Source organism: Mandrillus leucophaeus, unplaced genomic scaffold (assembly GCF_000951045.1).
Source record: "Mandrillus leucophaeus isolate KB7577 unplaced genomic scaffold, Mleu.le_1.0 Scaffold225, whole genome shotgun sequence".
NCBI lineage: Eukaryota > Metazoa > Chordata > Mammalia > Primates > Cercopithecidae > Mandrillus > Mandrillus leucophaeus.
This window is the reverse complement of record NW_012102310.1, coordinates 1,109,662-1,126,842: the sequence shown is the minus strand read 5'-3', so window position 1 is coordinate 1,126,842 and position 17,181 is coordinate 1,109,662. Positions and strand designations below refer to the sequence as shown.

Here is a 17,181-nt window from a genome sequence, read left to right as displayed (position 1 = left end):
AAAACTGAATAATTTCTACCTAAGATCAAGAGCAAGGCAAGGATGTTTACTCTCATTACTTCTATACATAATTGTATTAGAGGTCCTAGCCAATGCAGTAGGCAAATTAAAGGGAAAAATAGCATACTGATTGAAAGGAAGAAGATAAGCCATTTATATACCAGATTATATAGAAAATCTTCAAGAATATACAAAAAAACTCATATAACTAATAAGTGAATTTAGTAAGGTCTCAAGATGCATGGTCAAAATAGAGAAATTAGTCATATTTCTATATACTAGAAATGAATACTTGCAGAAGTGTGTGTGTGTGTGTGTGTGTGTGTGTGTATATATATATATATATATATTTTTTTTTTTTTTTTGAGACAGTGTCTTACTATGAGGGATCCTCTCATCTCAGCCTCCTGAGTAGCTGGGATTACAGGCACACATCACCATGCCTGGCTCAGAATGAAATTTAAAAACAACTCCAATTATAATAGCATCCAAATAATATATTTAAAAATAAATTTAATAAAAGATGTAAGTCCTATATACTGAAGACTAAAACATCGCTGAGGAAAATTAAAGAAGATCTAAATAAATGGATAGATAGACTATGTTTATATATTGAGATATTTAATATTAAGATAATAGAGCTCCATTAATTAAGCCATAGACTCACTGCAATCCTAATCATAATCTTGGCAGGCTTTTTTGAAGATATTGGCAAGTTGACTCTAAAATTACTTTGAAAAGCCAAGGACCCAAAACAGCCAAACAATTTTGAAAAAGAACAAGAGGTCTTTCACTGCCTAATTTTAGTATAAAGCTAAGGTAATCATTACAGTGTGGAATTGATGTAATGGTAGATATATAAATTAATGGGATGGAATAGAGTTCAGATGTAGACCTGTACACATGGTCAAATGTTTTTTGACGTGGGAGAAATGATTGTCCAGAGTTAAACATGCATGTACCGTAAACTCAGAAATTCCACTCCTAGGTATTTACCCATGAAAAAATGAAAATAGATGGCTACATAAAGACTTGTACATAAATATTCTTAAGTATACACAACATTATTCATAATAATCCAGGACTAAACACAACTTAAGGACCATCAACTGGTAAGGAAATGTCACAACTACAGAATGCTAACTAACAATAAAAAGGAATAGAATTCTTATACAACAATGTGGGTGAACCTGAAAGACATTGTGCTAATTGAAGGAAGTAAAACATAGCAAGCTACATCTTCTATAATGCCATCTGTACAGAATTCTAGAATAGGTAAAGCCAGTGATTTAAAATGGACCAGTGGTTTCCTGGGGCTGAGGGAAAGGATTGACTGCTCAGGGGCAAGGAGGAACTTTTTGGGGATAATGGGAAGTTCTGTATCTTGATTGTGGTGGTGGTTATATCACTCTGCAATTTCCAAAACTCGAATTTCACACTTAAAATGGGTTAGTTACTGTATGTAAATTTATACTTAAGTAAAACTGAGAATAGAAGGAGAGAAAATGCATACAGGAGAAAACTTAGAAGAAATTACCATAGTATTTTATTGTTGACTATATTTTGGTGCTTTATATTTTTTATTTTTCTAAATTGTCTATAGGATTATTATATCAATTATAAGCATTTAAAGCTTGAGATTTGTAAAGTAATGTGACTTACAGCTAAAAAATAATGGTTTTATTCAAAAAAGAAAATTAGGCTATTCGGCGAAACAGTGTTTTATTAATATTAAGTATTCTCCATGTTTTCTCATTTTCTTATAACTCTCATAAAATAGGCCGGGTGCAGTGCCTCATGCCTGTAATCCCAGCACTTTGGGAGGCCGAGGCGGGCAGATTACCCAAGGTCAGGAGTTAAAACCAGCCTGGCCAACATGGGGAAACCCTGTCTCTACTGCAAATATAAAAATTAGCTGGGCGTGGTGGTACACGCCTGTAATCACAGCCACTCGGGAGGCTAAGACAGGAGAATTGCTCAACCCTGGTGGTGGAGATTGCAGTGAGTCGAGATCACTCCACTGCACTCCAGCCTGGGCAACAGAGTGAGACACTCCATCTCAAAAAAAATTTTTTTTTAATTATAAAAAAGCACATAACTGTATCTTTTAAAAGTAGTCATTATGTAAAAATGAGAATAAGGATGAAATATGTTTTGGATATAAGGTAATGAATACATGTTTGGGCACATTGAGATTGAGACATTTTTAAGACTTTCCACTGTAGATGTCTAGTAGGTGTTCTAAATATATTTTGTTTTGAATTGGTTGAATATGTTTTGTGAAATTTAATAAACAACATTTTATTTCAGGAAACTCATTATCTGCAATATTAGAGGGAGAAGCACGGTTAACTTTCTTGAATAGAGGTGAAGATTATGTAATGACAATGCCATATGCTCATTGTAAAGGTAAATATTTTCTATACTTGAGTTAGATATTAAGCTTTCCTTTTAAGTAAATGTATGTAGCTGTGATTTGTTATGCTTTGTGATTGATGGAGTCAGACTTATATTTTGTTTGAAAGCATCCTTGGTTTACAGATATTTAAGATTATTGCTATCATTTGCTGAATATTTCTGTGGTGAATTAATTCACCTGTAATGGACCTTTTTGTGATGTATACTTTAGTCAGAAGAGACTGACTTATCATAATGAAATTTCTTTGCACTTACCTGATGTGCAAATTTTCAAATTTGACAAAACTGTCTGTTATTTCAGAATCTGTAAAGATGATTTTCTTCTTTTTGCACCACCATGCTTTTTAAAAATTTTAATTTACTATTTTTTAGTGTACCAAGTTCTTAAAAGATTTTTCTCACCCTCATTTGTAAATTTCTTAATGTATTATGCTTTTTGACCCATTATTTAAAATACAGATAAGGGTGTTACATAATAATTGTCATCTACAACATTACAACATACTAGGCACCCAACTATTCAATGCATTTATTTAATCATTTCAGCAGCTCCTATAAAATAGAAATATTATTATTCCCTTTTTATAGAAGAGGAAAAATGAAGCACAAAGAGGCTTAATACGCCTGAGATCACACAACTAAAATGCAGCAAGTCAGGATCTGAACCCAGGTGGTTTACCTCTGCATTCTGAACTTTCAGCTGTTTTGCATCAGTTTAGTGTGGTCATGATGTGTATCCTCCCTTCCAACCGGTTTCTTAAAATCTTAAAAATAACTTTTTTGGTAATTATCCTCTATTTTGGGAACATAGAAATTATTCAGTATGAAAAGTGGGCAAAGGATACGAACAGACACTTTTCAAAAAAAGCTCATTATCACTGGTCATTAGAGAAATGCAAATCAAACCACAATGAGATACCATCTCATGCCAGTTAGAATCGTGATCATTAAAACGTCAGGAAATAACAGATGTTGGAGAGGATGTGGAGAAATAGGAACACTTTTACACTGTTGGTGGGAGTGTAAATTAGTTCAACGATCGTGGAAGACAGTGTGGCAATCCCTGAAGGATCTAGAGTTAGAAATACCATTTGACCCAGCAATCCCATTACTGGGTATATACCCAAAGGGTTATAAATTATTCTATAAAGACACATGCACATGTATGTTTATTGCAGCACTATTCACAGTAGCAAAGACTTGGAACCAACCCAAATGCCCATCAGTGATAAACTGGATAAAGAAAATGTGACACATACACACCATAGAATAGTTTGCATCCATAAAAAAGGATGAGTTTATGTCCTTTGCAGGGACATGGATGAAGCTGGAAACCATCATTCTCCGCAAACTAACACAGAAACAGAAAATCAGCCACCACATGATCTCACTCATAAGTGGAAGTTGAACAGTGAGAACACATGGGCACAGGGAGGGGAACATCATACACTGGGACCTGTCGGGAGGTGGGGGGCAAGGGGAGGGATAGCATTAGGAGAAATACCTGATGTAGATAATGGGTTGATAGGTGCAGCAAACCACCATGACACATGTATACCTATGTAACGAAGCTGCACGTTCTGCATATGTATCCCAGAACTTAAAGTACAATTTAAAAGGAATTATTTGATATGGCCTTATTTCACAGTTGAGAAACCTGGGAGGGTTGAATCTTATTGAAGGCCAACCCAGCATGTACAAAAGAGGCTAACTTACGGCCTCAGTCTAGATTATTCTTAGAGCTTGAAGTAAGCATGGAGTGAAATATCTTTAATTATGAATTGATAAGAACAAATATATTTAAATTTTCTATCATTTAGAAAAAATAAAATTATGTTCCATGTAGATATCCATGCCCATACTTAGCTAACAATAGGGAAAATTTTTTATAGCAATGCATGGAAAAAGAAAAGAAGTTATAACCGCTTGTGAATGAGCATATGAAATGATTTTTATAAGCTGTTTCACCCTGTATGTTTTCTAAGGTATGTTCCCCCAAGTCACTAGCCTCACAAATTGTTTTGTAAAATAAGAGTTCCATAGCCAAATAAGTATGAGAAACATTACATAGTCTGTTCCCCTCTCAAAAGATAATATTGTACGTTGCATGTTAAAGGCTGCCTTAACATCTTAGACCAACAGCACATATATAACCTGTTTAGCTTTGTTAAACCTAGCTTCCCCAGCTTTTAAACACAGAACTTATTCTGTAGTTTTTTTGTTTGCTTTGCTTATGCATTTGATTCTTGTTATTTGCAGTGGTTATATAAAGTCACCACTGAGTTAGCAAATACTGAGCCATTGCTCCTGGGGGGAGTATGAGATTGGATTCGTGTGAGCCTCTTGTCCTAACATTTTCATCAACCAGTCAATCAGTACATAACCTTGTTTTATGTGTGCTTCTATTTAAAGAAACCTGATGTCATTATAACATTAATTACATATTATTGATTCATTAACCTTGAACTAACAGCCAATAGAACTAAAACCTACATGTAGTTTTTAACACACATTTTCCCTATAAGATACATTATAGCTTTCTTGCACTTAGGAACACTAGACAGCAGTGCAACACTACATGTGGGTCCACTTTAAACAGCAAAACCACCAATGAAAAGCACAAAAATGTGAAAACATGGTAGCAAATACACTGCAAAAATGACACTTTTTTTTTTAAACAATGTGGAAGCTGAAACAAGGAAGAGTGTTTGCCTTGCTCAACCTCAGCTCAGAATGTGTGCATCAGGTGACTCAAATTTTTCACTACTCTGCACATGTCTCCAAATGACTACAGAAGCACTCTGGGTATTGATATTTTACTGAGTAGGTGAATTTACAGATAGGGAATCTGCACATAATGTGAATCAGCTGTTATCTATTTATATCCCACAGAACCATCTTTATGTCTATATTATAGATTTTCATTTGAGTGGGACAGAGTGATTTTGAATTACGTTCCTCCTAAAAGGAGATTAGATTACTAAACTGTTTATTGTGAGCCATATACATATAAATTTTTTGTCAAATCTTTTTCCTTTAGGAATTCTTTATGGTACAATGACACTGGAGCTTGGTGGAACAGTCAATATTACATGTCAAAAAACTGGATACAGTGCAATACTTGAATTTAAACTAAAGGTTAGTAGAGATAATAGTAGGTATCACCTAACTAGAAGGAGAGCCATACAATAAATATTGAATAATGGGCACCATGTATTTCCTAATTAAGGACTAAATGTAAGAAAACAATTTACGTCAGGTCAAAGATAAGAGCATCTAAGGGATAAGGACAAGGCTAGGTGAGTATCTTCGGATAGCCTAAGATAGCAGCCTTGGAAAATTCAAATTAACACAAAGACATTTTTTGTTTTTCATCTTAATTAATAAAACTGTGGGTATTATATAGAAGATGAGATTTAAGAAGTGATTAGACAGAAATTTCTTAATAAATTAAAGGATTGTTTTTACCAAATACTAGAAGATATGTGTCATCTTGCAGTCTAGCTGTGTAAACTAAGGCACAGTTGTATTAGTCACTATTTCTATGTAATAAATTACTCTAAAACTCAACAGACTTAATAACTGTGCTGTTCCTCGTGAGTTCTATGAGTCAAACATTTGGACAGGGCATATTGGGAATAGCTTATCTCTGCTTCATAATGTCTGGGGTCTCAGAAAGACTTTGTAGGCCATGGGTTACTCAATAGTTAGGGACTGTAATGACCTGAAGGCTTATCACTACATATCTGATACCTGGTCTAGGGTGACCGAAGGACTAGGACTGCTAATCTGAGCACCTGTATACACGGCCTTTCCATGTGGCTTGGTTTCCTGACAGCATGACAGCCTCAAAGTAGACTTCTTACTTGGCAGTTGAGGGTTTCAAAGTGCAGGTGCCCCAATGAGCAAGGCAGAAGCTGCATTTGCTTTCTATGACCTAGTCTGAGAAGCCAAATTATATCACTTCCAGTGTCGTCTATTATTTGGAGAATTATAAGACCACCCAAATTCAAGGAGAAGAAATATAGACCCCACTTCTCATTGGGAGAGTGGCAAGGTCTCCTTGAGGAAGAGTATGTGAGCTGGAGGGGAGAGGGTACCTATTGTCAAGGCCATCTTTGGAAATTTTTGTCTGCCTCAAAATGAAAGGGAAATTTGAGAACTTAATGTGAATTAATTGTTCTTGAACAATAGTATATTATGTTCAGATAAAAATATTTCTGTGAACTATGTAATATTACTAAATTGCTGCTATGTTGATATCCAGCTGATAAGCAATTTTGCTCTAATGAAAAAGACCTCTTAAGTATTATTTGATGCAATGTCTTTTTCTTATTTTTCTTTCACCTTGGCAAAATTTTGCTTGTATGGTGATGATAATGTTTGAAGATCATGATGAATGAGTTCTTAAGTATATATGACGCCTTTAAGTATTACATTGGAGCATCAAAATTTTGTCTCTAAGGAGAGACGTTAGGTATTATAGTAACTCAAAATATATTCCTTCTAATTTTATTTTTTGTAGGCTTTTTTTAGCTATGTATTTTACTTTTGTTTATTTTTTAAGGAAGGGGTGTTATTTATTTCAATGGATCGTTTAATTCCCTTAGGTTTACTGAGTTGTTATTGCTTAAGATAATGTCACATTGATAGGGCACAGTCTTGACAGTTAGGTGAGGACACAGGATTTGAGCATACATGGAACATGAGTCAGTTATATCAGTGTGATCTTTCTTCATATGTTTATTTTCATTTAACATAGTCTGCTTATTTTATCCTATTTTTTCTTGGCAGCAATTCAGATTTCTTATTAAACATTTCTAACTGAAATTTGAGTCAGTATTTTTTACTGCTTGTGCATTCAAGAATACTGTAACTATGCAAGTAATTTTTGTTGTTTTTTTGTTTTGGTTTTACATTATATGTAAATATAAGTGCTAAGTAAAATGTTTTAACATTTTCTCATTTGAAAGCCATTCCTAGGGAGTAGTGACTGTGTTAATCAAATATCAGGGAAACTTAAACTGGGAAAAGAAGTCCTAGCTACTTTGGAAGGTCATTGGGTAAGTATTTTGTATTGTAAAGAATTTTACTTCCACTGTCGTCTATTATTTGGAGGATTGTAAGACCACCCAAATTCAAGGAGAAGAAATATAGATCCCACTTCTCACTGGGAGAGTGGCAAGGTCCCCTTGAGGAAGAGTATGTGAGCTGGAGGGGAGAGGGTACATATTTTTGTAAAGGATTTTATTCTGTGGGAAAAAAAAATAACAATCACATTTAAAATTTAAAACTTATTCCATTGCTGAAAACATCACTATTTAACATAAGCATCAGCTTAATAGCAGATATTTTGGTGTTGATCTGTTATCAACAATAATGAATTTTATGTAATATTTTATTTCCAAAACTTTAAAATCAGTAGAAATAGTTAACACTTATATATATGACTTACTGCATTATTTACGAATGTTACTCATATTAACTGATTTAATATTTATAACATATAACCCTATGAGGTGAGTATATAGGTGCCATGACCATTTTATTATTGTTTATTATTGTCCCCATTTTATAGAAGAGGACACTGAGGCACAGAGAGTTCACATAATTTGCTCAAAGTAAGTGGTGGAACAAGAATTAAAGCCCAGGAACCCTGGCTCCAGGGCTGTGCTTTTATGCACAGCACTCTACTGCCTCTCACATAGAAGAAAGAGGCATAGTTCCAATTAGTTATATTCCTTTCAGTGGAACATGGAAAGGATATAGTGGTGTACGAGAGCAATGGTTTTTATTTACTTCTGTGCTAACCTAAATTCATATTTATGTAATTTTGTTAAGAGACAAATGAATAAAAAGAATCATGGCACTGCATGGATATACCGTACTATGAGAACTGAGTATATGCTCCTTGCTGCATACAGTAAGCAGAAAATGTTGAGAAATATGAGAAAGTGAAACTGTATTTAGGGACTCCGCTAAGTGGCCACATACACTCTGAAAATTTTTTTTAATTGCCTTAAATCTGAGCGTCTTCTGGAAAAAAAGTAGCAGTCATTTTTAAAAAACGAAATTTCTGTCTAGGTGGGGTGACTCACACCTATAATTCCAGCACTTTGGAAAGCTGAGGTAGGAGGATCGCATGATCTCAGGAGTTTGAGATCAGCCTGGGTGACATAACGAGACCTCTTCTCTACTAAAAATAAAAATAAAAAAATTAGATGGGCATGATGGCACATGCCTGTCCCAGCTACTCAGGAAGCCAAGGCAGGAAGATTGCTTGAGCCTGGGAGGTGAAAGCTGCAGTGAGCCATGATTGTGCTACTGCACTCCAGCCTGGGTGAGAGAGCAAGACCCTGTCTCAGATAGATATAGATGAGAGAGAGAGATGAGAGTGAGAGAGAGAAAGAGAAGGATGGATAGACAGGTAGATAAATTGGATAGGTAAAATAGATTAGATAGATAAGGTAGATAGCACCGCTGCACTCCAGCCTACACAAGAGAGTAAGACCATCTCTTAGATAGAAAGATTATTCGATAGAGATAGACCTCAAATTTTTAATGCTAGGAAAGCCTCTTTCAGAGGGATGTGTATGTGTATGTATGAGTATATTGAAACCATGGATAGTCAACAGCATCTCATTGTAGCTGCAACAAATACTATGCTCTACTTTGACAGTTTGGAGATGGTTATTGAGGCTTTGCATGTAATGTTTGAAATTTATGAAGTAAAACTTGTGAAATATCACAAACTGGATATTCAACCAAATTATTTTTAATTAACTAGTATTATGTATTCAATCTTAATGTTTTTATAAAAATGATAAGAAACATGGGGCTTTTGGAAAAGTGCTAGTTACATTTGTTTTTAAAAATGTTTTTAACTGGAGGATTAACCAAAAGAAATTCTCACCATCATATTACTATACTATAAAATTGCCTTCTAAGTATAATTCTCTACATTAATTTTGAATTTCTTTAAATATAGGATAGTGAAGTTTTTATTACTGATAAAAAGACTGATAATTCAGAGGTTTTCTGGAATCCAACACCTGACATTAAGCAATGGAGATTAATAAGGCACACTGTAAAATTTGAAGAACAGGGAGATTTTGAATCAGAGAAGTAAGTATACTGTTTTACAGCTAACTTCATAAGGATCAGAGAGTAGTTTTTCAATTCCTTAATGAAATGGTCATTTTGTCACCTTTCTTCTGTCATATCTTAATTCAGCAAAATAGTTTATCATTTGTGGAATGTGACAGTATTCTGTTTCTGCGTATAAGAATGTCAAATAAATATAATATATATCGTCTTGCTTTTCTGTACCTCAAAACTACTCATGTTTTTCTTTATCAACTTCTCCAGAACCTTAAAAAAAAAAAAAGTTTTTGTTTAAATAAGATTACAGGACTAATTAGTGACTCTTAGTTTCTACCTGGCAACTGTTTTCTAACCTAGTTTAGGCATTAGAACTCTAGGTAAAGGGAATGGTGCAGAATCTACTTCTGTACCATTCTCTGAAACAAAAATAAAGTTACTGGATGGACTGGCTTCTAAAGGACTTATTAGTTGGATAATAATTAAGGCTATCATTTCTGTTCTTAAGTCATGAACTTTTTTGAATCAAAAATATTATATACACATTCCCCATTTTTTTGTTATTATATCTTTGTGTTAAGAGAAAGAGACTTATGTATAAAAGATACTTTGCTAGGCACTAAACACTCATTATGCAACTTAGTCCTCCCTATATGTTCCCACATACATATTATTCTCTCTCATGGGAATTCAAGTGTGTGTGTACCTTCCTTTCTACACTCAAAATTAAGGTTGTCAAAGATGGAAGAATGTGTATGTACTGGTTCTAAATATTCTGCCATAACCACTTGATGTTCTTTATCCAGAGATAAGCTTTGCCAAGCCATACATAGGATAATTTTTGAGAGTGTATAATTCAGCATATTTGAAGATGAGGAAATGAGACTTAGGATAAATAACTTTAAGTGCACCAGCTAAGAAGTGGCAGCTCTAGGACTTGACTCAAGTCTATCTGATCCCAAAGCCTTTTCTTCTGGTTTTAACATGCTGCCTTTCTAGATGGGTAGGATATAGATATACTTTTATTTAACAGAAGAAAGAACTAGTAGAGGATATCATTTTACCTCAGTAGTCTTTTCTGTTAAACCAGTGGTTCTCAACACTGGCAATACATTAAAATATTTTGGGGAAACATTTAAAAAATGTATCAATACTTGGGCCTGACCCCAGAGATTCTGATTATAAAAGTTCTCTGATAATTCATGGATCCAAACTTGAGAAGCACTGCATTACGTTAATGGATCTTTCTGAAGCCAGTGGATGTTAAACAGTGTAAGAATCATCTAGGAAGCTTGCTTAAAGCATAGATTCCTGAACTTTACCTTCATTACATTCCTATCATCTTGAGCCAGCAACACTTATTACCATGAGTTTTAGAGTCTATATAGTAAGTTTCTCTTGCCAAGTAAAAATAAAATTAGTCTCCACTTATGAACTTAGTTCATAGAGAGTCCCTCTCTCTACTCAAGGGACTGAATTTATATCTTGACTCATTTCTAAGCCTATGAGCATAAGTGTTGTCAAAGCCAGAAATTCATGTGAGCATTTTTTTCTCAACAAGGAGATTGAAGCCTGTTCTATATAGATTTTATTTTCTGTTGCATTTTTAATACTATTTTTGCACATGTATTAGACTCTGGCAACGGGTAACTCGAGCCATAAATGCCAAAGACCAAACTGAAGCTACCCAAGAGAAGTACGTTTTGGAAGAAGCTCAAAGACAAGCTGCCAGAGATCGGAAAACAAAAAATGAAGAATGGTCTTGCAAATTATTTGAACTTGATCCACTCACAGGAGAATGGCATTACAAGTTTGCAGAGTAAGTAACTTAAAATAGTGTATTTCAAACAGTATATTATTAGCATGGTTTATTGCCTTTATTTCTAGAATATTTGTTGCTGGAGTAGTTTTTAATTAAACCATGTATATTAGTGTGAGATTTTTAAACTTGGTTTTGCATTCATTATAAGCTTGACTCTATGATAGTAGTTAGCCTATAAAATGAGGGTCCAAAGATTAGATATGGGGAAATCTCATTATTAGAACTACGTATATAATTATTAATAAAATTGAATCATATAATAGAAAATTTTAAAGTTCTTTGTTTAGTCATTGAGCAAATGGTATTTTTTTTTTTCATTTATGTAGTACCCGACCATGGGACCCACTTAATGATATGATACAATTTGAAAAAGATGGTGTTATTCAGACCAAAGTGAAACATCGTACTCCAATGGTATGTAATAAAAAACCAGATACACTAGATACATAAATTTGTTAAATCTTTAGTATCTGTAACAACCAACATTTAAAATTTGGTTTCAAAATGTAAAATTTGGGGTGAGCAAAATAGGCAGCTCTGAACTCTTGTTACCCCAAAAAAACATCAGAAAACAAGCAAAAACTGTCAACTCAGTTTGCCAGAACTCTGGAAAACAGTCAGAGGTGTTCAGCAACCAAGTGAACACTGGATCAAGAAAGTGCAAAGAGAGGAAAGCTTTATGGCATTTTTCCTGCCCTTGCCCCAGGTCCTTCCCAGTGCAGTAGCAGTCTTGAAGGGCCCCTGCATTGCCAGTGTAAGTTCCTAGTTCCAGAAGGAACAGAGTGGACCTCAGACACAATTGTGTATGTCTGTCCTAAGCTGTCAGGATACTACCTGAAGGACTTACACAGGCACTCATCTCTGAGAAAATCAGTAAAGACAAGTTACTCAAGGGAGCCAAACAAATTCTGGAGCTGAAAGGTATAATGAAAATGAAAATTCACCAGAGATATTCAAAAGCAAATATAAGCAAGCATAAGACAGGATCAGGAAACTTAGAGATAAGATCATGGAAATTATCCAGTCTGAGGAGGAGAAAGAAAAATGAAGTGACATGAACAGAGCCTAAAGGACCTGTGGGACACCATCAAATGGGTTATCATTGCATTATGGGAGTTCCACAGAGAGAAGACAGAGAAACGAATGAAGAATATTTAAGGAAAGAAGACCCCCAAATCCCTAAATTTGGTGAAAGATATAAATCTACAAATTCAAGAAGCTGAACAAACTCCAAGTAGGATGATCTCAGAGAGAACCACACCACAGCAAACTGTCAAAAGCCAAAGAGAGTCTTAAAACCAGCAGAGAGAAGCAACTTATCACATACATCAGGGATCATCCATAGGATTAACAACCGATTTCTCATAGAAACCATGGAGGCCAGAAGGCAATGAGATGACATATTTAAAGTGGTAGAAGAAAAAACTTGTCAATCAAGAATTCTATATCTGGCAAAACTGTCATTCAAAAATGGGGGAGAAATTAAGACATTCCCAGATAAAAGCTGAGGGAGTTCATTACCACTAGACCTGCCCTACAAAAAAATGCTAAGGGAAATCCTTCAGAATAAAATGAAACTCAAAGCTGTATGAAGTAATATTTTCAGTAAATAGTTGGGCAAATATAAAAGCTAGTGCTGTTGTAATTTTAGTTTGTAAGTCATCTTTTATTTCCTACAGGACTTAAAAAATAAATGAATGAAAAATAACTTAATTACATATCTTTGTTATCAGACATACAATGTATAAAGATATAGTTTGTTACAACATAAAAGCAGAGAGGATGGAGCTGTATAGGAGGAAAGTTTTTGTGTACTACTGAAGTTAAGTTGGTATCGACTCAAACTAGATTGTTGTAGAGGTAGGTGTAAATGTCATCCCCATAGTAACCACAAATAAAATACCTTAAAAAATACACTCAAAAGAAAATGAGAAGGGAATCAAAACAGTTTACTACAAGAAATAAACACAAAAGCAGGCAGTAATGGAGTAAATAAGAAACAAAAAACATATATGACATATAGAAAGTAGCAAAATCAGAAGTTCTTATCCGTAGTCACTTTAAAATGTAAATAGATTAAACTCTCTGAGCAAAAGACAAATTGTAAAAATTGATTAAAATAAACATAACCCAACTATATGCTGTGTACAGGAGATTCACTTTAGATCCATAGACAGAGTAAAATGAAAGGTTAGAAAATAATATTATGTGCAAAATAGCAACTAAAGGAAAACTGAGGTGGCCAATAGTAACCAAAGGAAAACTGAGGTGTTTATACTAATGTCAGACTAAATAGACTTTAAGTCAAAACTTGTTACAAGAGACAAAAAGGAACATGGCGTATTGATAAAAGGGTCAATTCATATATATGTATATACACACCAATCAACAGAGCCCCAAAATATACAAAGCAAACTGACAGAATTGGAAGATAGAAACAGCTCTATAACAATAGATGGAAAATTCAGTAAATTACTTTTAGCAATGGGTAGAACCTCTAGATAGAAGATCAATAAGGAGGAAATGGATAACTTGAACCACACTGTAAACCAACTTGACCTAGCAGACACACAGAACAATCCACCCAACCACGGAAGAATGCACATTCTTCTCAAGTATACATGGAACATTCTTCAGGATAGACCATATGTTACACCATATAACATGTCTCAGTAAATCCCACCTACTCAGGTGATTGAGGCATGAGAATCATGTAAACCTGGGAGACGGAGGTTGTAGTAAGCCGAGATCACACCATTGCATTCCAGCCTGGGCAACAGAGTGAGACTCTATCTCAGAAACAAACAAAACAAAACAAAACAAAAAAAACTCAGTGGGTCAAAGAAAAACACAAGGGAAATTAGGTAATACTTAGACAAGTGAAAACAAAAATACAGTATAACAAAACTTACGAGATGCAGCAAAGGTAAGGAAAATATATATCTGTGAACATCTACATTAAAAGAGATCTCAAATCAATAACCTTACTTCATACCATGAGAAACTGGAAAAAGAAGAAAAAACTAAACCCAAAGCTAGCAGAAGAAGAAAATAATGAAGATTAGAGTACAGATAAACAGAATAGAGAGTAGGAAAAAAATAGAATTTGTGAAACCAAACCAAAAGTTGCTCTTTGATAAAAATAAAGAAAATCAATAAACCATCAGCTAGGCTGAGGAAGCAAGAAAGAAGACAACAAATGACTAAAATCAGGAATTAAAGTGGCGATGTTACTACCAATCATAAAGAAATAGAAGGGATTATGAGAGAACACTATGAATAATTGTATGCCAACAAATCCCTAGAAACTCACAAATTACATAAACTGACTCAAAAAGAAACAGAAAATCTCAATAGAGCTGTAACAATAAAGAGATGGAATCAGTAACCAAAAACCTCCAAAGAAAAATTCAAGATCAGATGGCTGCACTGGTGAATTCTACAAAACTTTAAAGAACAAGCACAAATCCTTCTCAAACTCTAAAAACTAGAAGAGATGGGAACATTTACTGACTTATTCTCTGAAGCTAACATTACCCTAATGTCAAAGCCAGATAAAGACATCACAAGAAAATAAAATTACAAACAATAACCTTTATAAGTAAGATTCATACATCCTTAACAAAATAGTAACAAACAAAATTCAGTAGCATATTAGAAAGATTACACACCATCACCAAGTGGAATTTATTCCAGAAATGCAAGGTTGGTTCTACGTAAGAAAATCAATGTAATATATCACATTAAGAAGGGGGGAAATCACATGGTCATCTCAATTGACATAGAGAAAGCATTTGACAAAATCCATCACCCTTTCATAATCAAAAGAAAGACCTCATAAAACTAGGAAGAGAAGAGACTTCCTCAACATGATTAAGGGCATGCATGAAAAACCCACAAATAGTAGACTCAGTGGTGACAGGTTGAAAGCCTTCCCCGTAACATCAGGAACAAGACAAACATTCCCACTTTCACCACTCCTATTTACCATTGTACTGGAAGTTCTAGCTAGAGCAAGAAAAAAAAAGAGAAGTCATCAAAATTGGAAACAAAGAAGTAAAACTATCTCTAATTAACAGGTGACATTATCCTATATATAGAAAATCCCAAAGAATCCATAGAAAGCTACTAGAGCTAATGAACTTAAGAAAAATTGCTGGGAATAAGATCAACACACAAAAATCAGTTATGTTTCTAACAGTAAAAACTCTCGAAATTAAGAAAGCAATTCAGTGATAGCATCTAAAAGAACAAATTTAACCAAGGAACTGAAAGACTTCTACAGTGAAAACTATAAAACATTGCTAAAGAAATGAAAGAACATTTAAATAAAGGGAAAGACACCTCATATTCTCAGGTAGAAAAGGTTAATATTGTTAAGATTTTGGCCAGGCACAGTGGCTTATGCCTGTAACCTCAGCACTTTGGGAGGCTGAGGCAGAGGAATTGCTTGAGCCCAGGAGTTTGAGACCAGACTGGACAACATGGCAAAACTCTGGCTCTACAAAAAATAGAAAAATTAGCTGGGCATGGTGGCACATGCCTGTAGTCTCAGCTACTTGGGAGGCTGAGGTGGGAGGATCTCCTGAGCCCAGAGAGGTCAAGGCTGCAGTGTCGTGACAGCACTACTATACTCCAGCCTGGGTGAGAGTAAGACCCTGTCTCAAAAAAATAAGAATATAACAGTACTACTCAAAGCAACCCACTGATTCGCCACAATCCCTGTCAATGTTACAAACCTTTTTTTGCAAAAATGGGAAAGCAGATCCTCAAATTCACATGGAATTGCAAGGGACCACAAATAGCCGAAACAATTTTGAAAAAGAAGTATAAAGAGAACTCTCACTTTTCGATTTCAAAACTTACTATAAAGCTACAGTAATCGAAGGAATGTGGTACTTATGTAAGAACAGGCATATTGACCAATGGAATAGAATTGAGTGTCTGAATGTCAAGCTAGACATCCATGGTCAATTAATTAATTAATTAATTTTAATTATACTTTAAGTTCTGGGATACAAGCACAGAATGTGCAGTTTTGTTACATAGGTATACACATGCTATGGTGGTTTGCTACACCCATCAACCCGTCATCTATGTTAGGTATTTCTCCTAATGCTATCCCTCCCCTACCCCCCGACCCACCAATAGGTCCCGGTGTATGATGTTCCCCATCCTGTGCCCATGTGTTCTCATTGTTCAGCTCCCACTTATGAGTAAGAACATGCGGTGTTTGGTTTTCTGTTCCTGTGTTAGTTTGCTGAGAATGATGGTTTTCAGCTTCATCCATGTCCCTGTGAAGGACATTAACTCATCCTTTTTTATGGCTGCATAGTATGCCATGGTGTGTATATGCCAGATTTTCTTTATCCAGTCTATCACTGTTGGGCATTTGGGTTGGTTCCAAGTCTTTCCTATTGTGAATAGTGCCACAATAAACATACGTGTGCATGTGTCTTTATAGTAGCATGATGTATAATCGTTTGGTATATACCCAGTAATGGGATTGCTGGGTCAAATAGTATTTCTAGTTCTAGATCCTTGAGGAATCGCCACAGTCTTCCACAATGGTTGAACTAATTTACACTCCCACCAGCAGTGTAAAAGCTTTCCATTTCTCCACCTGCTCTCCAGCATCTCTTGTTTCCTGACTTTTTAATAATTGCCATTCTGACTGGCATGAGATGGTATCTCATTGTGGTTTTGATTTGCATTTCTCTAATGACCAGTGATGATGAGATTTTTTTAATATGTTTGTTGGCTGCATAAATGTCTTCTTTTGAGAAGTGTCTGTTCATATCCTTTGCCCACTTTTCCATGGTGGTGTTGTTTTTTTTTTT

At 34.8% G+C, this 17,181-nt stretch overlaps 1 protein-coding gene across 3 annotated transcripts in view; it reads left to right on the top strand.

Moving 5' to 3' along the window:
* OSBPL8 (oxysterol binding protein-like 8) overlaps nucleotides 1-17,181 on the top strand; it is a 227,349-nt gene that overhangs the window by 199,252 nt on the left and 10,916 nt on the right. For all 3 annotated transcript variants that reach the window (XM_011981382.1, XM_011981379.1, XM_011981381.1), the window contains 6 exons: nucleotides 2,311-2,409; nucleotides 5,459-5,556; nucleotides 7,392-7,481; nucleotides 9,407-9,543; nucleotides 11,153-11,338; nucleotides 11,668-11,755. In XM_011981382.1, the coding sequence (XP_011836772.1) occupies nucleotides 2,311-2,409; nucleotides 5,459-5,556; nucleotides 7,392-7,481; nucleotides 9,407-9,543; nucleotides 11,153-11,338; nucleotides 11,668-11,755 (698 nt within the window). The remainder of the gene's footprint in view (nucleotides 1-2,310; nucleotides 2,410-5,458; nucleotides 5,557-7,391; nucleotides 7,482-9,406; nucleotides 9,544-11,152; nucleotides 11,339-11,667; nucleotides 11,756-17,181) is intronic.